Genomic DNA, 27,457 nt, shown 5'->3' with positions numbered 1-27,457 from the left:
AATTGTAAGCGAGCAAAACTTCGGTATGTTTAATAGCAATTGCAAACTTAACAAGGTAAGCGGAGGAGGAGGACTCAGCACTACGCGGAAGTAAATTACGTTACGTGACAATTTTGAGATGTACGCTTCCGATATAATGTATTTTAAGTGAGGTAGACTCTGTTGGTGTGGTGGTGAATGGATCTTCTCCATTTATTTTTAGGGTTCTGTACCTATAAAGATAAAAGGCAAATCCTTATTGGCTCACTTCGTCACCAGTATGCCTGTATATCCAAGGAAGCACAGAAAAAAATCGAGCTTCTAAAATCAATAGACCAGCATTTAGGCATCGATTTTATTGCATTTTATGTGAAATTCGTTGCATAATTAAAACCAATTTTAGGTTAAAAAATGTTGCATAAAGTGAGAACTCATAAAGAAAAATATCAGAGAATTGAGAATTTATAGACATTTCATAAAAAAAACATTCACTAACATACATTTGTAGTTAATTTCATTCAAAATGAGTGCAAATGGATGCAAACCTGAAATTAGTACGGAACTCTCGTTGGGCGATACCGACTCGCACTTGACCGATTTATAGCATACAACATATAATATTTTTTCGCCAGCCAAGTAATCCTCCAGAAATAACACGCGCACTTGGCCGATACACTAACTTATTTAACGTTATTGATGGATCATTCCCCTGGAGTAATCAATTGGACCAATATCACTTATAAGATGTGTCATATAAAAAGACGTATATACTTAAACTAGTGGACCCGAACGCGGCTACGCCCGCTTGATCTATACGAATATTTATTAAATATATTTATGAAATTATTTTCAGTTTTCAATAGAGAGATGCGTTAAGCAAGCTCATTTTGGGTGACGTTTTCTAACAACGAACATTGTAAATCGTTGCTTAGCAACAGTCGAACAACGACGGTTGTTATTAACATGGCGGAATAAATTGCATGTCAAATTAATAAGTATTTTAATATTTTGGTATATATCGAAAATATTACAAATATGAGAAAAAAAAGTATCCTATGTTCATCCCGAGACCCTCAAGTATCTCTATATGAGTATCTTATCACAATTAAATTAGCGGTTTGGCCCTGATTGCGTAAAAGATAGACAAAAAGACAGACAGAGTTATTTTCGAATTTATAATATAGGTATGGATGGATGCTATCAATTAAAGACAACGTGTTGTTAATATTAAGAAAAATATAGTGTTTTTTTTTTTAATTTTTTTCAAATGTATTATTTTTCTATTTTTATGAATAATGTTAAGAAATTGGAAGTAGCAACAGATTATGGGTTCGATCCACACTAGATGAAATGAAATATTTAATTCTCTCTCTTTAATCTTCTCGCTTTGACGTCGACGCAAAGCGCGGCGTTAAGTTCCGCCACTCGACACACAGAGCCTGCAGAATTCCGCGGCAAAAAAGAAAGTTCAAAAGATCTGAAAATTTCTGTAAAATGGTGGAAACATAATATAAATATTTATTTCAACCTGTCCGTCTGTTAGCTTCACTTTGAAGCAAAATGTTTAATATGATATACGATGTACACGTCGGGCATAATTGCCGAGTTTCTGCTATTTACGTTCATGATTGACGGGTTCTTTGGCCTAGTGGTTAATGGTGGTCTGCAGAGGTCATCGATTCAAATCTAATATGTTTTTCGAAAAACTGTTAATTGCTACTTTCACTGCTCAATGATCCTCAAGCGGGAAAGGAAACCCTAACCGTCGTGTTTACAATCAGATGCTGTGTCAGTGGTGCAGGTGCAGAGGTCCATCCATATATTATAACTTTTCAATTTCCTTTTAGTCAATATAGATTTTTTAAATTATTCGTAGCAGGGCACGCAGAGGGAACCTGGTGTTAAGGCACTCCGTCTCCCATTTTCCACCGAATTTTGGAGGTATTACGTGTTGAATTACGGAATTCAACGCCGCGCTTTGCCACGACACCAGAGCAGAGAATAGAAAATGTTAAATATTTTATTTCCTCGAGTGGGAATGGATCCTAAAGCCGTTGTGCTATGACAGCTTCTTTAACTCTTTCTTCAAGTCACTTTTAACAAAATCTTATACTTTAGATTTTAGAATTTGTTATCCTATCTCGTAACTAAAGTACATTCACAAACAAATTACGTTACGTGGCAATTTGAGTCTGAGTGGAGAAATATGAGCAGTATATTTGTCCATTTTTTACCGAGCTAACTTAGTAAGTTCTTATTTTTGCTTGCCGTTGCATTCTTTTCATGAGAAATTGGGGAAAAACAGTTATGTCACTTTTCTAATGTGAAAACGAGCTTTATACAAAACATCTTTTGAAAGGCTACCGTGACTGTGAGTGCGAAAGTTGTAGGTTCGATTATCACTCGGGGAAATGAGTAATTATTTATTAATTTATTAATATTTTCATTTCTTAGCTCTGGCATCGAAGTTAATTGCGGCCACTCAACGCCTCCAGAATTTGGCAAAAATGGAGAATAGAGTGACTTAACACTAGGTTCCCTCTGCCTACCGTCGTGACATTTAAAAAAAAACTATCTCGAAATTCTGTTAAAAACCATAAAATTGGAACGAAAATTAAAATCAAACGCCTGCAACGCTGACCCGAAATCTTTTAACGAAAATGAGTTCTGCTTACTGCGACGTTAAAGTAGGGCATTGCTGCTAGCGTAGGCTGTAAATAGTATCGTTGTTTATCATACATTAAACATTTCCATACGTTTTACGATGTACAGTAGAAATTCGATTATCCGTCCCTCGAATATACGGATTCGCGATTATCCGGACTATTAACCGCGATAATTATTTTATACAACCTACTAAAATGAAACCTAAGAAAATGTATATATAAACGATATCGATATGTATGTGTTGCTTTTAATAGACATATAACAATTTTGTGCTACATATGCATAAAACTAGCTTTTCTTTATACATTCGATTATCCGGATGATTAACGACAACAATTAGTCCGGTTAATCGAGTTTCTACTGTATATTGCATTAAGAATAATATCGTTTTATATCAAAGTAAGGCGAACAAGTAGTTTTTTTCTCAGGTCTCAGGAGAAGACTTTTATTAATAGCGACTAGATCGTGAAAGTCGAGAAACTGATTTATTGTCTAGACATATAATATGAGATGTTCCCACTGATTAAGTAAAAATATTTCATTGACCACCTGTTTCGTGGTTTTTCAGAATACTGAAAATAATTTTATAAATATATTTAATAAATATTTGTAGTTCAAGCGGGCGAAGCCGCCCTGGTCAGCTAGTAATGTATAAGAAGAAAAATAATATTTTTTAAAAGTAGAAGTATATACATACAAATTGTTATAATTAATATTGAAGCTAAACCCACCAGCAATCTAAATATATTTCAATACATACAGTCCACGTTAAAAAAAGAAGTGCTATAAAAAATAGTAGCGAGCTGAGGTTTTAATTATTTTTATAAATGTATAGAATACACTTTTATTCGATATTAATTAATTCATACTTCAATACGTTTCGAACATCGCTCGTTTGTATTGAGGAAAAATTCTAAATTAAAACGTACACTATAGCAAAGTTGCAATATGAATTTCTAATAAATGGTTGTTGAGAATGATGAAGATAAAATCTTAAAACTCGAGCATAACAGACGGATCTTAATGTAAATTCACTCCGTTCTCTTCTTTCTGTTAAATTTTCAAAACATTGAAAATAACAACAATTTAAATAACCATTCCCCCTATTGGAATGAAATCCACGACCATCGCAATTATTTTCAGAGATTGTGCCACGAAAATTGCATTTATAACAAATATTTTAAATAGAATTCTGCAATTCGATCGAATATGAGCCAAAAATGTATAGAAAGTGCAAAAGAAACCTTACCACGTAATTTCTCCTCCTCTTAAGCCTAGAAGATATTTGTCTGAAAAAGAAAACATAGAGTAGTCCTATATTTACTAATTTTATGTAGACTGTCTTAGGTAGTGAAGTTAAAGGTTATTTCCATTTCCAGTTAATATTTAAAGTGGCCATATATACGTTTGTTTCGAGTCTGAGGCAAGAACGTCGGTATATTTTAAGAGCACCGTCTGTTACTAAGAGAATTGTGTATTTTGTACCAACAAATATGTATTGTCGAGTTTTCCTGTAGTGTATTATAAATGGTTTATTTTTATCAAAATAATTGAGTTATTGAAGCCAATGCCTCTAGAATTCGGTAAAAAGTGCGGGAACGGAGTGTCTTAATAGTAGGTTCCCTCTGCCTACCCTGCTGTGTGAGTTCCGTCTTTCAACACCCAAAGCCTACATCCCTTCTAATTCAACGGAAAGTGGTTACACACGTTTCCTCTGTCTATCCCGCTATGTGCGGGATAGTGCGGGAAGCTAACAAATATATGAATGTAACAAAAATGAAAATAAAAATCTCACGACGACAAAGTGAGAAAAGGACTACAATTTATTTGCTTGTATATTACAAAAGCTAGCCAAGAATAAGTGTTAATGTGGTTTCGTAGCTGACAGTATGCGCCAAGAAAATTGTTTTAAAAATAGGACAATACCATAAATACTTCTTTTTCTTTATTTTAAATACTTCTTTTCTTTCTTCTTGTTTCGTCTTTATTTTTATGATATACTGTAGGATTGGTATTTGGGCAGTCTATATGGTGAAAATTTTAAGAAAATTTTTGAAAATACAGTTTTCAGCAATATTTTTATCCACGTCTTATATAATAACGTAAATTAATAATTTTCTATATGACTTCTTATATATTTCTCTGACAAGTGGAAACTTGGTTCCTGTGATATATTCTCACCCTCAAAAGAAAGTAGAGCTATATGAACAAAAAAATATACTTATATTACTACATATATATAACACTTTTTAGAAAACATATAAATATTTTCTTTTACAAGTGTGGAATAACATTTTAAAAATGAAAAAAATAATAATAATCAAACAATTTCACTAAAAAGCACCTCACAAGAACATATCTAAGTTTCATTTTTATTTCCAAATTTCTCTCTGCGAATCTTTTTCTCTATTTCGCAAAGTAAATATTTTGCAGCAGCTGTCTCTGTTAGGGATAACGCAAACTAAGTATTCAGTAATAGCAGTTTTTCACCAAATATACCATTCGAGTTAATATAAGAGAAATTTATTATAGAGGAATCTACGTCTATATTTTTTAATAGAATAGACAATAGAGTTAGTGATATATATTTCTTTTACTTTCACGCTGTATCCCGCATGTTAAAGACTAAGTGTTAAGACACTTCGCTCTCAACTTTTCGATGAATTTTGGGAATCATTTTTGCGTAAATTGTGCTTAGATTTCATTGTGGTAGGTTTTTAATATAATTATCATGATTGGCAGTTCGGATAATCGCGAATCCGTATAACAGAGGGCCGGATAGTCGATTTTCTACTGTAATAATAATTATGATAAAAGAACTGCACGAAATACCACGTTTTTGACACAACGATATTTATTCTAGTTTATCTATCCCATCAAAAACATAAATGTAAAAAGAAAGCCAAGTTCTGTAATAAAACGTATGCTTTCAGCGATAAAAGAAGTGAGATGTAAATGTATGCCAAGTTCAATGGTCAGTCCTGAAATTTATTTTTAACAATATAAAATATTTTATAACAACTGAAAATGCCCATTCTTCTTACAACTTGGAGACTTTATTTATGTGTAATATCTGACTTGGCTAGTTTTCATATGAATTTACAATAGAATCTTAATAGAATAGAATAGAATTTGAATACATTCATTAATATCGATGTAAATTAATTTGAAAACTAGCCAAGTCAGATATTACACATAAATGAAGTCTCCAAGTTGTAAGAAGAATGGGCATTTTCAGTTGTTATAAAATATTTTATATTGTTAAAAATAAATTTCAGGACTGACCATTGAACTTGGCATACATTTACATCTCACTTCTTTTATCGCTGAAAGCATACGTTTTATTACAGAACTTGGCTTTCTTTTTACATTTATGTTTTTGATGGGATATCATTACTTTTTGTACAGAAATTATAAGTAGGAAGGTTCATAATGTTATCAAAATCAAAATATTCTTTATTCAATTTGGCCATTACAAGTACTTTTACTATAGGAAGCTACTATAGCAAGAAACTCAAGAGTTGCTCTTTTTAAAACATAGTTTAGAGTAAGCGCTTCATAGGACATTTCTCTTCGCCGAATAAACCAAGTAGGACACCATTGTGATAATACACTTCTATCTTAATATTGTACAAATCTACTGCAGCCTTTATTTCGGAAGTAGCTCCGTACGTAGTTAAGCAAAGCATGTCTTCTTTAGAAGAGTAAAGATTCCCGTTTGGAGCGCTAGTGTAGATACTTAAATCATTCCAGTTACGACATACGTACTCTACTATAGTCTCGCGCAATTTATTAGTTTGTTGTATATCAATACGCTCAAACGAAGAATATGCAATAGCATGGAAGAGACAGCTCCCATCGGGAGGCATTGGAACAATTCGGTGTAAGGTTCTTGTTTCAACCACAAGCAAATCTATTGAACGACTCATTGTTCAACATGTCTTGGAATAAATATGAACAATAAGTTTATTAAGTGTTGACGGTACAAATCTGAATTGATATGATCCCAAGGTCGACTTCGTTCTCTGCTGTTTCCACAAATGTTCCTAAAACCAGTAAAATCATGAAACCCAGGCCAAAAATACCATTAAAATATGAGCGCCTTCGTACAATAAAATATATCTAATATAATTAGGTATTTACTTTTTTTATTATAGTCAATAATATTATGTTTTATTACTCTTAAGATGATATTTAATTATATATGAAAATAGATTATATTTATCTATGAATCTCGACTATAGTTTTTATTTTGTTGATTAAATGACAGTTGTCAGATTAGAAAATAATGAATGTATGCTGCGTTTAGAAATCTGATATATTTATTATTATTTTTTTCTAATTTTATTATTTTGTTGGAATAACTCAACACGCAATGCCTCCAGAGTTCGATGGAAAGAGGGGAACTGAGTGTCTTAACACTAGGTTCCCTCTGTCTACCCCGCTATGTGTGGGATACATCGTAAAGCGGATTTATTTATTTTTTATTATTTTATTTAAGTAATTTTTAATTTTCTCTTTTTTTCTCTTATTTTTTTATTAACAATTACTTAAATTTTTACTGTTAATAATTACTTTATAATTACTTCTGTTAAGATAGCTGGTAGGCTGACAATGTTTCAAAATAAAAATCAAATCAGCTTCACTCTGTATCCCGCACACAGAAGAGTAGACAGAGAGAACCTAGTGTTATAACACTCAGTAACTAGTAACCAGTAACCAGTCAGGTTTTACAGTCACACTTTATGCCCCTGTGCCACGACTGACCTTACAGATAGTATATTATTATTAAATTTTATATATATTTCTATAAATATAATTACTTTTTAAAAGCTTTTATTTATATTTATTTTTTAGTCTATTTTTTTCTGTTTTAGGATTCTGTACCTCGAAAGCAATAAAACAGAACCCTTATAGGACTTAGTACTTAAATATTGTAATAATAATTTGTTATAATAATTTGTTATTTGTTATCATTGTGCCGATAGTGGTTTCGGTTAACGGTTTAATAGCGAAAAGCCTCGACCAACACCTTAAGAGGCTATCGCTTAGCTGTTGGATCAAGAACCGGATACAGAAGGCAGTATTACTTGAGACGGCACGTATTGTGCGGAGGTTCCTCTCTCTGGAGCCCTAGCCACCGATGGCTTGGACCCTTGTCCCGCCCTCGCCGCCTCGGAAGAGTGGTTTTTTTATATTTTTATATGTATCTTTTTTATAATAATTTATATTTAAAAATGTAAAAGTGATTCACTAATTTAATAAAAGTTCTTCAGGTATTTAATATCAAATACGTTAATCGACTATGCAAATGCTCTTAGTATAATAAGTACTAAAATGTTTAAATTATCTATATATATATATATATATATATATATATATATATATATATATATATATATATATATATATATATAAAAGGACTTGTCCTCACTGACTGAAATAAGACGCACGCACAGCCGTAACCGCTGATGGTAGAAACGTTAAATTTGGACAAAAGTTTATTTTCGTAATCTGGACATCCACTAAGAAGGGATTTCGAAAAATTTTAACCTTAAAGAGATGAAATAGCGGTTCAAAGTTTTTATGGAAAAAAATTTAAATCGGCACCGATTTTTATAAAATTTGAAATTTAGATTTTTAAAGGTATTTAATTGAACACGTGTTTCATCGTTTTCTAGAATTCTCCCCTCTTATTATTCCCCCCCTAGAGAGAACCCTTAGGGGTGCAAATATTCATAAATATTCATAAAATTTGAAATTCAGACTCTTAAACGTATATAATTAAACATATGTTGTATGGTTTTCTAGAATTCACCCCTTAAGGGTGCAAATAAGGGGTTGAAAGTTTATATAGAAAAATTTTTAAAACGCCACCGATTATTATAAAATTTGAAATTTAGACTTAAAAATATTTCATTGAACACATGTTTTATGGGTTATTAGAATTCACCCTTTAATAGGCAAGCGAAGCTGCGCGCGTCCGCTAGTAATAAATAATAATGAAGGATGTTAATCCATTTATTATATTTTTATATTTTTACGTGAAGCCCTTGAAGTCCACATGATGACAGGCTTTCTCAGGACATAAATTAGAGTCATTTTCAGCTACAAATGGAGACATATCTTATCTTTAAATATACTTGAAAGCATCGTGTTGTTTGAGATGGCTTACGTAAGTAATAGTGAAGTTAGTCTACAAAACAAATAAAATATTTACTAACGTGTGACATAAATAAAAGCAAATATATATAAATAATGCATTGCTCTTATTTTGTTGGCAGGCGCTATGCCTAAAAATCAGTTATTATTAACTTTGATTGCTATGCTTTCATTACAGGTGCTATAAGTAAATGTTCCTAATTGAATCTATTTATTGAAAAATTATAAGAAAATATTTTAAAAAATACTAGTTTCGGATTTTTCTCTTGACATACACCCAATTACTTAACCGGATGCTAAATTTCACCTTTCTAGATCATCTGGAACTTGGTTAACATTAAGGTCTATAGGTCAGTCACCCCCCTAAAAATTTACGATTTTTGGACGTCATTATCTAAATAACTGTTTGAGCTGTGTTTATGAAATTTTATGCACGTATACAGGTAGGGGGTCTAAATATTTGAGCCAAATATGACAGCTTTAGGTGGAATAGTTTTTGAGTTACGAATAGGTAAAAAGTGGCTTCAAATGGTTCGTGTAAAATAACACACGGTGCTGCTCGCCGGTTCTGAAACCCAGAAACTTGGCACGCGCTCCGCGCGTTTTAAATATATATAAAATCGAAAGGTCACTCACTCATTACGAAATCTCAAAAACTACAAATGCTATGAATCTCAAATTTTGCATAGGAGTTATTTATAGGACGTAGGTGCTCGCTAAGACGGGAATTTGCAATATTCGACTTCTAAGGGGTTGTTTTTGGGGTTGAAAATTTGTATGACACTTCGTTACTACAATGCTAGTCTCAAATTTTCGTACGTCACATATAGGACGTAGGTACTCATGGAGACAGAAATTAATAATAACGTAGTTCACGCAGGCGAAGCCGCGGGCAATTAGCTGGTTCTTTTATAAAATCTCATAGAGCTATTTAAGTAACTCGATACCTACTCAAGTAGCAATCTCTTATACTGATTAACAAAATTACTGCCATATAACATCAAAGGCTTCTCGGGAAATAACTTAAAGGAAACGTAGATTAAATGTATTTAAAATGATGGAATGTGTTGCAGAATTAGATCGAGATATATTGAAATTTCGTATAAAATTTATTAGTGCTTTGATTTTAACTCGTATCTGTAGGTTTTAGGTTCAAATTAGTTTATGAATTTTAAATATTATATTACCATTCAACACGTAATGCAATGAGGAGCAGAGTGTCTTAACACTAGCTTCTGTTCCTACCGTGCTAACAAAAAGAAAAAATATATTTGGTATGGTGCATAATACGTATGATTTTTCTAAAGTAATCTAATACATTCCAAGAGATTGAAATCTTGCAAATTTTTGTAACAACCTGTTGCTATTTATAAACGTAAATCTGGTTTTTCTCCACTCTCGTAAAAAAAACAGGAAATTTCTTTTTATAATTTTCTACCACTAACGTTTTCTACTGCACACAGGTAAGTTGCTTTAAGCATTACTTGCCCTAATTAATAGTTGATTGCTGTGGAAATGACCTCCTCAGGCTTCAGAACAGTTTTCGATTGCCGATCGAACACAAAGGCAGATACTACGGTCAGTCTTTATAATTCTGTTAACTGAATAAACCAATATGTTACTACTTTTTACTATTTTCAATTCCAATTAAAATAGTAATTATTTCAATTCCTGACTCCGTTAACGAGGCAAAGCGCAGCGTTAAGTTCCGCCACTCAACGCTAAATGTCTCCAGAATTCAGATGACAATAGGAAACGAAAGTAGATTAATGGTAACGGAGTGTTCTAGCACTATGTTCCCATGTTCTACCTACTCTGCTATGTGCGGGATACAGTATGAAGAAGGAGAATACAATTGAAAAGATTCCAATAAAACCAATCATTTTTTCCAAATAGCGCCTAATCTATAATAAAGGCTAAATAAAAAAGCGATTTAAACAAGAAGATGACCTATTAAGTATATATTTATTTAATTAAATTTATATAGAAAGAAATAATTAACTAAGCACGACCTACATTATTGACATAAACGAATTCGATTCTCAATCAAGCCTCTGAAACCCATACCATTTAGTAACGGATAGTTTACTAGACCATTCCGTAATAGGATGCAACAATCTGATTTATGAAGCTATAACCCGTTGCATTTTGCAAGTAAAAATACGGATTCACAGATCTAACGGAACGAATAGCACCAATAGAAACGATATTTGAGAATTTCCACTGTGCAGGTATCAATCACCTATACAAAGGAAACGTATAGCATTCATCATTCTTGCTCGTGTCGTATGCGATCATTATTGCTGGTTCATGTTAGAAACTGTTTACTTTAAAATGTTTAAAGTTCATAATCGTTTCGTCTCAACTCTCTCTCTCTCTCTATCTCTCTCTTCACAATGCTGCATAGAAACATACATACATACATACATAGACTCATAAACACATTACCCTCTTTTACGTCACGCAGGCGGAAAAATGTTCAAAACCCATTCTAGTGCTCTGATTAATAAGCCATACGTTCTTACTAAGATACGTCGAAATACAACTTATTTAATGTGTGTAACTTATGTAACTTTGTAGAACGATATTTACAAATATCCGCTACGAGAGAAGGAGTGTCTTGACACTAGATATTCGATGCCTACTCTGCCATTTATAGGGTATCAGCGTGGAACAAACACTTGAGAATTCATATTTCGCACTAAGTATATAAAAATATTTATTGAATTAATATTATATCTCGTTAGTTATGGATTTTAATATTTAAAATATTTATTTTTAGCATGGAATGTTGTAATACGTTAGTTGTTTCTACCTTAGACCGAAGCGTTCAGCTATTGTTCGTGCCTATGTTGTTTTTGATCCTATTAATTTTATAGTAGTTTTTTGCGCAGGGGTCTAGTTGTGGATTTGTATACCACTGGAGTGTAATATTTAATATTTCCACATCTTCGCTCTTATAACCAACGAAAGCGCGGCGTTGAGTTCCGCAACACGCAATGCCTTAAGAATTTGGCGGTCTTTGCCTACCCTTACTATACATGAAAAAGTATACAACTGGGAAAAAAATATCCTTTGGCAAGACTTGACTGAACTTGTCAAAATATTGATTCCACCTATCTTTATGCGGTCGAGACATCAATCAAAGTATGACAAAATAGAGCATCTATCTCTCTGCCATATACCAGACTTAATGACCTGTGTATTTTACTAAATGAAATACGTACATTCTATATTATTAGTTGATTCTTGCAATGTAATGGACTGACTTTGGTCAGTGATTTTTCTGATTATTTAAAAAAAATAAAAAATCAGTTAAGTGCGAGTTGGATTTGACTACCGAGGCTTCCGATTTAATGTAAGGATTATAGCTCGACGGGAAGTATATCTTATAAAAATTGATTGATTTTTTTTTATGAAATATCTTTAGCTTTTCACTTATAGGATTTATTTGTTCTTTATTTGCAACGTAAGTTCTCATTTCTCACATAATTATGGGCTATTTGGAATTGAAATAAAAATAAAAAAGTGAAGTTAATTATTGAATAGTTAAGCAATTTAATTATATATTTTTTATTTATATTAACAGAGAAAAAGATTAAAATTTTAATTCCATAAACCTACAGAATCTGTTGAAGGGATCTCATTTAATTAAACAATCTCAGTTATGTTTGACACATTCTCCGCCTTCCAATTGAGACCTTAATAACTTAAACGGTAGAACCATTAATTCACCGCTGCTATCTCAACAGACGATCGGGACATTCATCAAATTTGCGACAAAGTGGCATCTATGCGTGTTGTACGAATGTATTGATAATTATAATATAGTTTGTCTATATATATATTTATATGTCTTGACAGATAGACGGATAGATTTATACTAATTATCCAATCAGGGTATTTGATAATTTTGGACAGCTTGACAGACAGACAAAATTAAATTAATTAAATAAATTAATTAATTTTAAAATTTTCAAATATGTTAATTTTACAGCTACATACAGCTTTTATAATTATAGTTTTCTACAAAAATCGTTATTAAATAGAAAAAATATATATTTTTTTTTCATTTAACAAATGGATATGTAAAAACTGCAAATTTATTTATTTTGTCAGAAATTTTGAATTTACATAAAAGCCTAAAGCTTTTATGCAAGTTTAATATATTAATTTATAGATATAATTGAAAATAGCCAATTTAAGCAACCCGTTCCAAACTGCTAAGTTTCCGTTGTATAATGTCAGTACCTCAAAAATTTCCAAACGTAATGTTTCATTTTATTTTTCCTCGAAAATTCGTCGGAAAATGGAAAACGGAGTGTCTTAACACTAAATTTCCTCTACCTACCCTGTAAAATGAATGAACGCGAGTGGCATATAACTAGCATAACAAAGTTTAAATCAAATGTAACATTCGTTGGTCAGTTGAGTTTGAAATTTTGAATGTACAATTGTACCGATACAAGTCTAACTTCGCACGTGTCGATTGTTGTTAATGCAACTAGGGCAAAGTATTATAGAAGCAATACGACGTATGTACCATTTTGAGAAAATTTGACCTAATTATTATTATAAATATTGGTTATATTATTATAAATATTATTTTTCCATATATATATGAATAATCAAAATATTTGGGTTTAGAAATTATTTTTAGAGGATTTTTTAGCTTTACCGTGGTGCGTAGAGCCCTTGCTAGGCAGAGATAACATTTATCAAGCTACTCTGAGTTCACCTAAAAATATTGGCTATATAAAATGTAATGAATAATCTTTTTTTAAGGTTGTATTCCACGTATAGGTAATAGGCTAGCCAAAAGGAACCTGGGTAAAGTATTAAGAAATTTCGTTCCCATTAAGAAATTTGCTGTTTCGTTCCCACTTTCTGTGTCATTCCAGATGCATTACGTGTTGAGTGGCGGAACTTAACGCCGCTTCATTACCAGAGCAGAGAAATGAAAATATTAAATTGCGCTACAATAGCCTCAATTTTTAAAAATCTTTTAATAAGAAAAACCAAAGCAAACCTGTATTCTTATTTAAAAAGAAAAATCTTTCTTTGGTGTTGTGTTTAAGTTACATACGGCTACAAGTCGAGATGTTTTAGTTTCGAGAACCGAGAGCTTATTGGAAAACTTTTAACAACGAAGACTGAATACTGTTAGTACCTTGAAATATTTCAAGCTAAAATTATATATAAATTATATATAAGAAATAAAATAACTTACTTTCTTTATATTATACCTCAAATAATTTGGTGATTTGGTCGAAAAAATTCTATTTGGGGTCATTTATTACATTCTTTGTAAGTAATAAATGGTGAGGCCACTGGAACAGCGGGGCAGGGTTAACTATTTATATATATCTAAATATTTTTTTATTTCCCATAAATAAATTACAGCCACATTAAACAATTTGGTCAGTCAAGAGTTCTTCACTACATAATATTTGAATCTACATATAACCATGCCTTCATGGCGCAGGAGCACAAGGGTGCGACTGTAACACGACGTTTGCGGGTTTGAACCCCACTCGGAAGAAGGAATTATAATTTATCAAATATTTACATATACTCGATCGGGCACCAAAGCAAAAGCCCGGCGTTGTCGGCACTCTTTTCGTTTTCCCATTACCTCTGCCCACCCTGCTATGTGCGGGATACAGCGCGAAGCTAATTTAATTTAATTTAATAATTTCACATTAAAAATTATTTCCCCCCCTTTTTTAAATCTCAGCTTCAATAACAAAACACTAGAAACAAGTTTAATACTTAAGAAGTTCACGATACACTCAGTATCGAGCTCATGTTCCATATACCTAGTGGGGACGTCGATTGTAACTTATTTGCTCTTTTGCGGCTGTAGGTACCCACTGCACTGTGAAATGTACGTTGTTTGCTACCAATGGGACATTTTATTGTAAGTTTTCTCTAATATTTTTGTATCAGGACATAGGGTGGAGTTGAAAACTGAGGTTTCCCGTGGTTATATTCAAATTTTCAACATTTTTTATTGTAAATTTTGTTTTTCGCTAATTTTGGGGTTAAATTGTAAGGTTGTTAAATTGGAACTGCCGCAAGCTTTATTAATAATGGGCTTCGTTTATTTAAACAAAAAATAATTAAATTGTTAAAGACTTTAACAAAAATTAAGTTTCTTTATACGAAGTTAAAACACTGTTGTTTTAATCTATTTTTTAGTTGTATTTTTAATCAGAAAAAAGTAAATGACAAATTTATATTTTTAAAAAAAAAAAATTATGATACTTATAAATAATTTATTATTTTACTTTTATTTTGTTCCTTTAATATTAACTACAGCAGGATCTCGACTAAACATAGAAGATAAATGTAAAAACTTTAGAGGCAGCACGATCTTGTCTTGACACCAGAGGGAAGAAATGAAAATATTCAATACTTCCTGTACTCGAGCGGGAATCGAATCCGCAACCTTTTGCGTCACATCTTGTGCTCCTGGCGACTACAACTGGCGTCAAATAAATTTTTACTTTCAAAGAACATATAAAGTGTTCTTTTTTTTCTTTTAAGAAAACATACTTGAAAGTTTTAAAATTATTTGTTTCCATTACAGGTAAGGTTGGCAGGAGTCCAAGTTGCAAGTTTCGTCGTAATAAGTGAGTGTTGCCAGGATCTCAGTTGAAATCACAAAGGTATTTTAATAATATACTTGTTTAAAACAATTTCGATGTTAACATTTTTATATTGTATTTGGTTCATATTTTTCGAAATATTCGTTTTATTTGGGAAAATGTTAAGCCCGGGACAGGCAAAGCTGTCATTCACTTCACTTCACTTCACTTCACGAACGCGCCGGCGTGGTTACACTTGTATCCCTTCGCCAAGACGGTTTCACAATAAGAAATATTCATTATATTTTGTATAAAATAAAGAAATCTAAACACTTTTTTCTTATAGAAAATCTTTTTATATAATTTTATTACATTTAATTATTATAATTAATATTTGGAGGACATCATATACCTAGTCGTTAAAACTTGTTGTTAAAAAAATGCATTTAGCATTTGAAGCAATCAATTTTTGTATGAATTTAAATATATTTTTTTATATTTAACTTTTAGCTATCACGTCGTATAAATATAATTCCATATTATGGTACACATATAAAAGTTATTGCAAAAAATAAATGAATTGAAAGTTAGATAAGTCAATAAAAAGTCAGCTTGTTAGCTCCTAACAATTTTGTCTAAAGTTTATAGAAACTACTTCAGATTGATTTTACGAAAAAAACTATTGAATAAATTGGCATATAGTTGGTGTTTATTTCTAGTATAATTATATTTACTTTTTCAAATCCTCAAATTTCAATCGAAAATAATGTAAAAATTAAGTATTTTAAAAATAAAATATTAGTTTCATAATAAACCAGATTATTTATAGCTATTTTGACTCATTTTAACCTACGCAATATCTCGAATTCAGTAGGAAAACGGAGAACGGAATATTTTAACACTAAGTGCTATTAATCTATCCTGCCATAGCACAGAGAAGATATAAGATTTGTAGATATATATCAATTTTAAAGATCGTAAAAAGTTACGATACAAACAACATCCCTGACATCTTACAGCACGAATGGAACATACATCACGTACGCCGACAAGATGTAAATCATGAATGCTATTACATTTTAAACGAATTTGTCACACTAAACCCTTGTTTATCACGAAATAAATAAGGTTCCTCCCAGCCCGGGGGTAAGCGGCGTTTCCTGTTATTTCCAAAATATGAAACTCGTTGGAAAAAACAGATTCTTCTGTTTTTCGCTCTGCTTTATCTGACATTTATAACGTGTCAACGCCTGCGTTGCCTTTTTCTAAAAGTCATGTACAATTGTAGCCATTTTCTTTTTTTTTCAGCTTCAAGTTGTATCCCATATGTTGCGGAATAAGCAGATTGACTCTAGTGTTAAGACACTCCGCTCCCCACTTTCCGTCGAGTTCTGGAGCCATGCGTGTTGACTTGCGGAACTTAACGCCGCGCTTTGCTTCGAGAACACAGCGAAGAAATTAAAATATTAAATCTTTTATATCCTCGAGTGGGAATCGAACTCACACCCTGACGCGTACTAGTCACACACTTGTTCCCCTGCGCCATAACTGGTATATTATATGTAATAATGTAATCGTTCGTAATTTTAATCTAAGAAATATCTAATTAGTTCAGGAGACAATTCAAATTATTATCGACACGTGTACTGTCGCCAAGAAACTTTGCAGGAATGTATAAGTTCTATCGGAAAATTAGAAAACTTGAACAGACTTTCCTCATTTCAGGTAAGTCCGAGAGGAATCAAAAGTGAACTTTGCAAATGAAACGTATCTCGGAGAGATTTAAACTTTAATAGGAAAAATACTGTCTTCCTTAAGATATATACTTACAATATTGAGAAAAAAAAATAAGGTGAATACAGGAAAGTTGCCGCTCTTCGAAAAATAGTACAAAAATATGTATTCAATAAGAATAATGCAGCAATAATAAAAGAGGTATTTCAAATATATGAAATATATATGAAAATATATCTATTACCTATATTTGAAATATCTCTTTCTCTTTTAAGTAAGTCTATTTTTAACAAATGAATTGTGAATAAATTATTTATTGGACTTCTCCAATACCGAGGAAAGTCGGATAAAGAGGTTCTAGGTTCACTTAAACTAGCCTGGTATGAAAGCGGAGAAAACCGTGAAAGTGCGCTTCTACTCTCTAAATAAATTCTAAATTGACTTTTTAGAAATATATAATATATTTTTTTGTATGTAACGGTCTATGAACCTGGACCTCTTTAGATATGTTTTTAAAAAGTATTTTTCTTTCCTAAGTGTGGATTATCGCTTTAAAAATGCAAAAAATCTTTTCTTTACTAATAAAAACCACATACACCAAACGATGTTTTACACGAACACCATGAAATGTTTATATCACGTAAGCCATATAAAATTTTACGTTCGACCTCAAAAACTGAAAAATATATGAAATTACCCAACGTAAGTAAGTAAAACACGAGTGTACCTACATTTACACGTGAAAACGAATGAGGCGTGCTTAATTATAAAATTTGGAAATTAAAATCTCACTAAATGATATTAATTTGTGTCTGTCACGTTGTTCTGAAGAGCGTGACAGCTGTAGAGTTTGCGGGATGACGTAATATTATTACATTTATTAGTTGAACTATTTAATATGTCGAAATAAAATTTGCGGGAATAGCTTCAGCTTCACGCTGTATCCCGCAAACAGCGTAGGTAGAGGGAACCTAGTGTTATGACATTCCGTTCCCCACTTTATGCCGAATTCTGGAGGAATTGATACCAGAGCGAAGAAATGGAAATATAAACGTTAATAAATATTTTTTTTTTTTTTTTTTTTATTTTATTTATTTATAACAAAGTACATTAAAATTAATTATTCTTCGCGGTCTTAAGCCCGATTTGGCTTGTGTGACCACTGCACATTCCTAAGTACATTAAGTTATAGAAAACATAAAAACTGTACAAAGATACAAATATTTTTAACAAACACAAACATAAAGAAAATTACTAACAAAACAAAAAATAAAAATGTGATTGTGAGGTAGGTTGGAAAAAGATGCGTATTTGTAACTACGCGTACGTTTTAAATGTCGAGCTACAGTGTGTTACTTTTATTATAAGAAAAAAATATATATTATAATTTTTTTTTTGTTTCATTTCTTAAATATTTATTTTATATTGTTTTACTTTAATAATTTGATAAGAAAAAATCTTTTATTTTATATTTTATATTATGTATAGTAATAATTTTCGGTATTTCATTAATCAGTCTTGGGATTATATAGTTTGTTGTCCTTTTACCATAAAAATTGTTTGCTCCAGTTGTTTCAATTGTATTATTTGAAATCGATCTCGTTAATATTTTGTGTTCTTTGAAGTTTCTGTTGTGATAAAAGAAATTTTCTTTAAGTAAAATATGTTTTACTTTATCTTGTACTGGTAATACTTTGCAATACTCGAAAAGTTTATGTTCATTGTGGTAGAATTTTTGTCTTACTGACGATGGTGCAATCATTTTAAGTGTTTTTAATTGAATATTATAAATTTTGTTGAGATGAGTTCTGAATGTTCGACCGTAACTACTAAGCCCATATGAAATTATACTATCCATTAAAGCTGAATATAATTGTAATTTATTTTTGAAGTGAAGTTTGTTTTTCACTAAATAGAGTTTTGCTGTAATAAGCCGTAGTTTATTGCATATATATTCAATGTGCTTATCCCAATTAAATCTGTTGTCTATAATAAGCCCTAGATATAAATGCTCTTCAACTTGATCAATGGCCTTGCAGTTACAGGTCATACTATTACGATGCATACAATCGTGGTCGTGAGATATAATTTTGTACTCGCCCAAAAATCTATTGTGACTTGAGCATATATGCAGCAGTTTTGTTTTTTGTGGGTTTATTACTAGACCTATGTCATGTGACCATTTACAGAGCAAATTAAAGTCGCATTGAAGATTTTCCACAGCTGTCCTAATGTCTGTGTCTGCTGCTACGAGGCAAGTGTCATCCGCATATTGGAACAGTTGACAATTACCTATTGCATGCTGCAAGTCATTTACATATGCCAGATAGTGAAGGGGGCCTAATACCGAACCTTGAGCTGTGCCATCAGTAACATCGACTTTTTCGCTGTATTCGGTACCTATTTTAACCACGTATGCTCGATTTGCTAAATAGTTTTCACACCATCTTAGCAAGGGTCCTCTAATGCCTGTATTTTCTAATTTTTCTATCAAAATATTATGTTGCAGGATGTCGAAGGCTTTACTATAGTCTATGAATACCATTAGAACGTGTTTTTTCTTATCTAAGCTTGCATTAACGTAGTCGGTTAGGTCGGATAGTAGTTGTGTCGTACTCTTATTGGATTGGAAGCCGAATTGTTGACAAGCTAGTATATTATTACTTTTATAGAATTCGTGTATTTGATTAGATATAAATTTTTCAATTATTTTATCTATTACGGGCAGAATTGTAATAGGGCGATAATTATTATAATTTTGTTTACATCCTTTTTTGAAAATTGGCCTAACAATTCCAATTTTTAGTTCGTCAGGGTAAGAGCCCGAATGAACACTTGTGTTGATTAACTTACATATGACTTGTGTGATTTTTGTACAAATACACTTAATATCGAGAGGTTTTATATTATCAACGCCGGCAGATTTTTGTGTTTTAATATTATTTATAATTTTGCATATATCTTTTTTTTCCGCTTTCTTAAATCTCATCGACATATTTGTAGCGTGTCTGTATAAATTCTTGTCTAATAGTGGAGTTTTGCATTTCAAGATTACATTCTTAATATTATTATTGAACTCATAAGCAAAATTATCGGCAATTGTTTTAGTAGCATCACTATCAAAGGCCTTTAAAATTACACTGTCTAATGATTCTTTAATTCTACCTGTTATTCTATCAAGTATTTCCCAAATTTTTCGTTGATTGTGTTTATGTAATCTGATTTCATTTTGAATACTTTTGTCTTTTTGCTGATGTATAATTTTATTACATTTGTTTCTTATTTTAGTATACTCAAGTTTTAATATCCTATTGTTAATATCATTTTTCCATTCCTTAAATTTACTATCTTTTTCCTTACATACTTTTACAACCTTAAAGTTTACCCAATTTTGTTTATTCCGTTTAGAATTTTTTATTTTTACTTTATATTCTCCCGCTTCGTAACATTGTAATATTTTTAATTTTAATTCTTTATAAATTGTATTCGGACAATCCGTATTGCATATGCTCTCCCATTTAACGTTTTTTAATTCATTTTGTATAATGTTATTATCAAATTTTATTTTATATTGAGAAACAGCCTGTATATTGCTTGGTTCTAAACAGGTTATGATCGTAAGTCTGTGATCTGCCAGTACAGTTGCGACCGCCGCGCTGACCGCGTCTTGTGTGTGCGATCTCAGAAAGATGTGATCTATGCAAGTTTTGGACGTGTAGTCTATTGTAGCTTCTATTCTAGTATAATCGGAGATCCCACACTCAAGACCATTCTCACTCATTAAATTAAGATATTGCGTACGGATGTTATTGTATGAGCGAAGATTTATATTCATGTCACCCAAAACAAGTAGATCCTTATCTGGTATAGCAATTAGTATACTACCTAGTTCACGGATAAAGTGTAATGCATTATACGATGGAGGTCTGTACACAGCGCACAGGTACATAATTCGCTTTGAGGGTGTCGTTAGTTGCCCAGTGATACACTCGAAATATTTAGTAACGCGATTGTTTAATTTAAATTTATGCTTTTTTGAAATATACATAATAATCCCACCTCCTTTGCGACCATTACGTAGCTGTGTATACATAGTGTAGCCATCCAAATAAAATAGTGTACTGAGGTTTTCTGTTATACCTACCTCACTTAATATTAAAACATCTATATTTCTTTTAGCCTTGGCGACAATTAATTCTATATAGACAAAATTTTTAATAAGCGACCTTATATTAATGTGGATACAAGTTAAATTACAGTTATATTTAGAGACATGTTTAAAATATTCGTTAATATCTACACAGTCATATATCTCTGTAATGTTATTCGATGTTATACTAGAAGCCATTTTAATAGCAACACTATATATATTGGCATATCGAATAAAGGTCACTTGCTTACTTCACTAGTTCCTTCAGGTCTTCATCACTTCTAATAGTAAAAATCTTACTCTTTTCGGATTTTCTTACCAGTATTTTCCCTTCCTTGCACCATACAAATTTAAATTTATCTTTACATATTTGTTTAGCGTTCCATAAAAGAGTTCTGTTATAGTAAGTTAATTCTTCTCTTATGTAAATATGTCCATGCATTTCTTTGTTGCCTGTCGTGGTTAGTATATTGTCAACGTAAATTTGAGTCGTTTTTGCTTCTTTAATCCAATTATTTCTTTTAATTTCATCATACATTTCGAATTTTAATTTTCCTAATCTCCCAGGTGGCGTCGGTACCCGCTTGATTTTTTTTATATCTGCCACGTTTTTGTGTAATTTTTTCGCTATAGCGTTTGATATTTCTTCCAAATTTTCGTTCTCTAGATAAGGTATTCCCATTATTTCGATATTTTTATTGAATTCTTTTTGCTCGTACTCATTTAAACGTTGTTCTAAGGCACAAATTTTATTGTCGGTAGATTTGTATTTATTTTCTAAATCAATGGTTTTCTTTTCTAGTTGTTTTACTTTGTCCTTGAAAGCTTCCATGCACTCGAGAAATTCGTCTACTTTCTCGCTGCAATATTGGAGAGCAGTGTTTGTTTCCCTTAGTTCCTTTTTAATTATTTTGTTTATTTCAGTTGTTAGGTCGTTAAGTAGTTTTTTCATGTCGAATGGATAGTAGCTTTGCTGTTGTACTTCTTCGTCGTCCTCTACCTCTTCTTGTGGTGTAATGAATGAGCCTCTTCGAGGTGATTTTTGTGAGCAGTCACGGCACGTCCACTCCAAATTTTCAGCTGATCTCAGAGAATTTAGTTGTTTAGCTGTTAGTCCTGAGCATATCGCTGTAGCATGCACTATAACACTACACTTATTACATTCAAGTCCAGGATTCTTTTTCGCTATCAATTTAGAGCAATGCGTACACTTTGCCATAATTATCCTTTTTTGTTTTCTACCGTTTGAGTTTGAACGTCTAACCGCTACGAATGACAGATGAGGATTTCACTTCCTCAAATGGGGATCGAACCCATAATCGTATGGCCTCAATTGTCGTAACGGTATTTTATATGTATTTGTTTAGCTTTGCTCTTTACGATCATATAGAAGGTAGGCAGAGAGAACTTAGTGTCAACATTCTCCACTTAACACACGTGATTATTTTTTATAGATTTTTTGCATTTTGCTAAATAATAAATAATTATACATATATTTATTATTCATACGAGTATATGAAAGTCCACGGCCCATAACTAGTTTCCGTAATATGGTATGGCATGTAAATTGAACTAGGTCATCGCAGCCTCAAGTGTTAATATGCGTCATTCCATTAATATTTGGAAAGCGCTTAAGCGAAATAAAAAGCTGCACGAAATTTCCTCTTCATTTTTTGAAGTGCTTCCTATCGACACTAAGGTAGACTTATTTTTTTTGCACTTTGCTCTAATATAGCGTAAAGGCATAAGCAAGTAAACGCGACAACTTGTGGGTTCGATTCCCACTTCGCTTTGGTTACGAATCAAAGTACGGCGTTGATTGTTGTAAATCTATATTCTTTCACAATTCTCCTAATTTCTGTGCCTTTACGTGTTGAGTTGCGGAACTAAACACTGCGCTTCTACAAGAGCGGGAAAATAAAAAAAAGATGATATTTCAGATGACTTTATCGAAAAAAAATATTTTTTTTGTATTGTTTTTCTGTTGAGTTTAACTTCTTCATTTCAGTTTTAACTTAAATTAAATTTATATCTAAACAATTAAATAAATAAATAAATAAAGTATAATAGATATAATGTTCCCTTTTCAATTTAATATTAAGAATAATCTTCTTTAGTGAATAATAAGACCGAACGCTTTGTACGCTTTTCTTCGACGTCTAATTAGCTTTAATGGTTGATGGTGCCTCTTTTCTATGGGGTATTATATATACATAGAAATACAATATACAATATATATAGAAATTGTGATGGAAATTTTCTGATGAATTCATATCAAACATCAATTTAATAAGGACGGCTTTAGCGAAAGATGAATAAGAACTAAAATTGTATTTTTATTTCGTGAGTTTTTCTAAGACAAAAATGCATACCTATACTTACAATAATTTTTGAATTTAAAGTGCTGTATTTTTTTTCATATAAGAGGATCTAGTGTCAAGACACTCTGTCTCTCATCATTATGGGCCCTTTTATCGAGAAACAATGTTAAATGTATCCATACATTATATTTTTCATCAGTTTATTGAACGGTCGTGGTTCTCGGGGATCTGCGAGTCAACCTAGTCTAGCATTGTTGTAACAAATGGTTTAAATAAAAGATAATAAATATAAAACAAGAGCTCGACGGCATGTGGGCCCTTGGTAGATTTATGACTCCGAGAGAAAGTTCTATAAAAGCATTACGAGAACCCTGCTGCACATGTTGGGGCACATGAACATTTGGATGTCGATGACAATAGGCTCGCTGATTTCCGACTTCCAGGGAATTTCATATAATAACTCCATGAGAAACAAAGCATCGTGGGAAACGAGCCAAAAGGGTGGGGACACCCGAATTTGTATTAAAGCCGACCAACCTTAAGGATGAGGCGATTCCACTACCAGCACTCTTATAGTTAAGAACTAGTTTTAATAATAATTGTATTTTACTTTAATAAAATAGTTTTTAAAATACAAAGTTTAAGATATTTTTACTTGCGTGCGACTGTGAAACCAAAGGTTTTTAGGTTCAATTCCCACTCGAGGAACTGAAATATTGAATATTCTTATTCCCTAGTTCTGGTAACAAGGAAAACGCGGCGTTAAATTCCGCCGCTCAACATGCAATGTCTCAAAAATTCGGTTAAAAGTAGGAAACCAAAGTGTTTTAAGGGGGAACTAAATATTTTAACACTAGGTTCCCAAAACAAACATACGTACTAAACTTGTACAAAATATGTATATTATATTTTTCGTATTTAGCTATCAAAAAAAAAGAAATCATTTTAGGTCTGTTACAGGATGGGTACAGACGTCCTCCATAATTAATGTCTGAATAAACGCTGTCCGTCTGGTTTCTTATTCAGGCTCAGAATTGTATTCAATTAAATATTTATTTACTTGAGGCCAGTCCTGGAGCAGGAGCACAAAGTGTGACTGTAAAACCGACTGGTTGTGGGTTCAATCTCCACTCTAGGAGATGAAATAATTATTCAAGTTTATGTTTCCATTTCTTCGCTCTGGTGTCGAGGCGCGGCGTTGAGTTCCACTACTCAACACGTACTGCCTCCAGAATTCGGCGGAAAGTGGGGAACGGAACGTCTTAACACGAGAATCCCTCTACCTATTCTGCTGCATGCGGGATAAAGCGGGAGGCTGATTTTTTTAAATTTATTTACTTTTGTACAATTAACATATTACTCGATTCAAAAATATGCTTAAGTCTTTAAATCACCTCAATTTTGCAGCATCACGCTTTTCAACGGAAAAACGTCATGAAACCACTAAAAATTGGGTGAAAGCGGAATCTTTTCAGCGGAGATGAAAGAAAATATTTACACTGGCGACAGATCTTGCATAGTTTATATCCATTAAATATATAATGATACTTGAACTACGGTGCAGGGAACAGCGTGGAAATTTTAAAGGTAGTAACTTATTTTACTTTACTTGGTGGTTGCGGGTTTAAATCCTGTGCAAAGCTTAATTTTATAATATAGTTTATAAAAATATTATTATATTATTTTTATCAACTAAAGGAATACATCTGGACCTCGTAGCACAATAGGCCAGTGCCGGATGAGATATAGTCGTGATGGTTGTGGATTTGGTCCTCATTTGTGAAAAAATTGAGAGAGAGAGAGAGAGATTATATTTAAATTATAATCAGTTCAGCGCTCATCAGTACATGTTAATGTTGTTTTAGCTTTATATTGTAATCCGCATGTAGCTGGGTAGGCAGAGAGAGCCCAGTGTCAAAACACTCCGTCCTTTACTTTCTACCAAAAATCAAGACATTGTGTTTTCAGTTGCGAATTTCAATGCGAAATTCAAAAATGAATCTTATTATAATAAAAAAAAAAACAATTCTCTGAGGCATCGCCAACTATTTACGGTCAAATGCTACTTTATTATTAAACTAAATATTAGAGACTTGTAAGTTAAAGCTAGAATGTACATTTATCATTCTTTGTCAAAACCCATGAGGCAATCTTTCCAAGTTCCCAAACTAATGCAAGAAATATCCGTTCAATTGGTTTCGACCGATGGGACCCAACTTCAAACTTTAACTTTGCCTGTCAAGAAATTATTAGGACCATCTTTATTATTTTTATATAGTTACTATTATTTTTATAATGCGAAACATATGGACCGTTTATTTTGAAAGTGGTGTAAGTCCATTTTTGAGAAAAATGAGCTATCACGTAATTCATGCTTAATTTAATGTAATTTTTTTATATATAACTAGTCCGTGTTTAATTTCTCAAAAAAAAACCCATATTTTGAACAACTTAAAATCGGTCGGTAAATGAAATTGCATAATCATCGACATACTAACCTTTAATTTTCTCGAAACAAAAGAAAATGGACTTACACCACTCTCAAAATAAACGGTCCATATAATTATGATGAAGATCGACTTACGCGTTCGCATTGTTGTATCTAAAAATTAAGTAAAAAAATATATATTTCAATTAAGTTTAATAATTAATTTTTTATTCAACTCTCCCTTTGTTTAATACAAGACAATCTTCATTCAATCATTATAATTCAATTCGTAAAAGAATGTAATTTTTCATCAAAATTCTTATGACGTTATGCGATAAAATTATCGTCCGTTAACAAATCTTTTACAAAGAACCAATTATGAATTCTATTAATTAAAATTTGTTAATATGGAAATACAATAAATTATTGGGTGGTCTGTGAAACTATTGTTTACGAAACCTATATTTTGCGATAAATCCGTATATAAATTAAAATACAAGCGATTTTCCATTTTGGGTAATTGCTTGTTCCAAAATCGATTCTCATACTTTGTAAGTATTGAGGATATCGTCTACTCGTTAGATGATCATTCGTTGTTCCCGAGGGAGCTGTAATTCTTTCATTATGTGCTTTACCGACTTAAGAGAAAACCCACTTTTCTTTAATGTTATATATTTATACTATATTTTTTTCTTTATCACATATTATTACAATTAACTTTATTCAAGCAGTTCGAAAACAAGTTTAAATATATGATTATAACAAGAAATTCCATAATATTTCTAAAATATAATCAAAATGCTTATTCCCTTCTAACAATCCCTACCCCCACTAATTAACCCTCCGCTAATACTGGGGTGTTGTGTAATTGACAACAGCATCGATTGTACCAAACATCACAATAGCCCCATTGGGAACAGCATCCGCGGCACCAAACTTAAATTGATTGAGATTTGCTACTACTGTATGAAATTCTCCACTGGGACCGATCCAAAGTACAAAATCAGTAAGTTTGGAGAAGCGTCAAATTAAGAGAGTTTAAAGGAATTAAATTCAAATTAAGGATTCTTTGGGAGGACTTTTAACAAAATAGTCTGTTTTAGAAATATGATTTTTGTTTGAAAGTTTATAGCCAATTATATATTGATTTTGAATTTAGGGTATCATTTCAGGGGATGTACTCAACACGCGTTACCGTTACCTTGAAAAATTCGGCAGAAAGTTGAAAAGCCGAGTGTCTTAACACTAGGTTTCCTCTGTGGCGGGATAAAACGTGAAACTGATGTATTTCGATTTTAATTTTATCAAAATAACATGTTTTAGGTCACAATCGGGAAGAATAAAATAATTAATTCCCCTATGGGAACATCGAACTGGCAATCATGAAACTTAACGATCGTTTTTAGAACTGTTCTATACTCATTAA

The 27,457-nt window shown here is 31.9% G+C and overlaps 2 protein-coding genes across 5 annotated transcripts in view; one reads left to right on the top strand and one right to left on the bottom strand.

Moving 5' to 3' along the window:
- LOC146540604 (uncharacterized) overlaps positions 1-22,501 on the bottom strand; it is a 79,435-nt gene extending 56,934 nt beyond the window's left edge. The window contains exons 1-2 of the mRNA XM_085205306.1: positions 21,819-22,501; positions 19,097-19,795 (exon numbers count right to left, since the gene is read on the bottom strand). Of these exons, the coding sequence (XP_085061432.1) occupies positions 19,097-19,795; positions 21,819-22,501 (1,382 nt within the window). The remainder of the gene's footprint in view (positions 1-19,096; positions 19,796-21,818) is intronic.
- LOC146540602 (potassium channel subfamily K member 2-like) overlaps positions 1-27,457 on the top strand; it is a 271,497-nt gene that overhangs the window by 138,553 nt on the left and 105,487 nt on the right. The window lies entirely within an intron of this gene.

This window comes from Heliconius melpomene, chromosome 2 (genome assembly GCF_056956725.1).
Source record: "Heliconius melpomene rosina isolate 202511_hmr_F chromosome 2, ASM5695672v1, whole genome shotgun sequence".
Taxonomy (NCBI): domain Eukaryota; kingdom Metazoa; phylum Arthropoda; class Insecta; order Lepidoptera; family Nymphalidae; genus Heliconius; species Heliconius melpomene.
The sequence above is the reverse complement of the archived record's forward strand: the minus strand, read 5'-3'. Positions and strand labels throughout refer to the sequence as shown.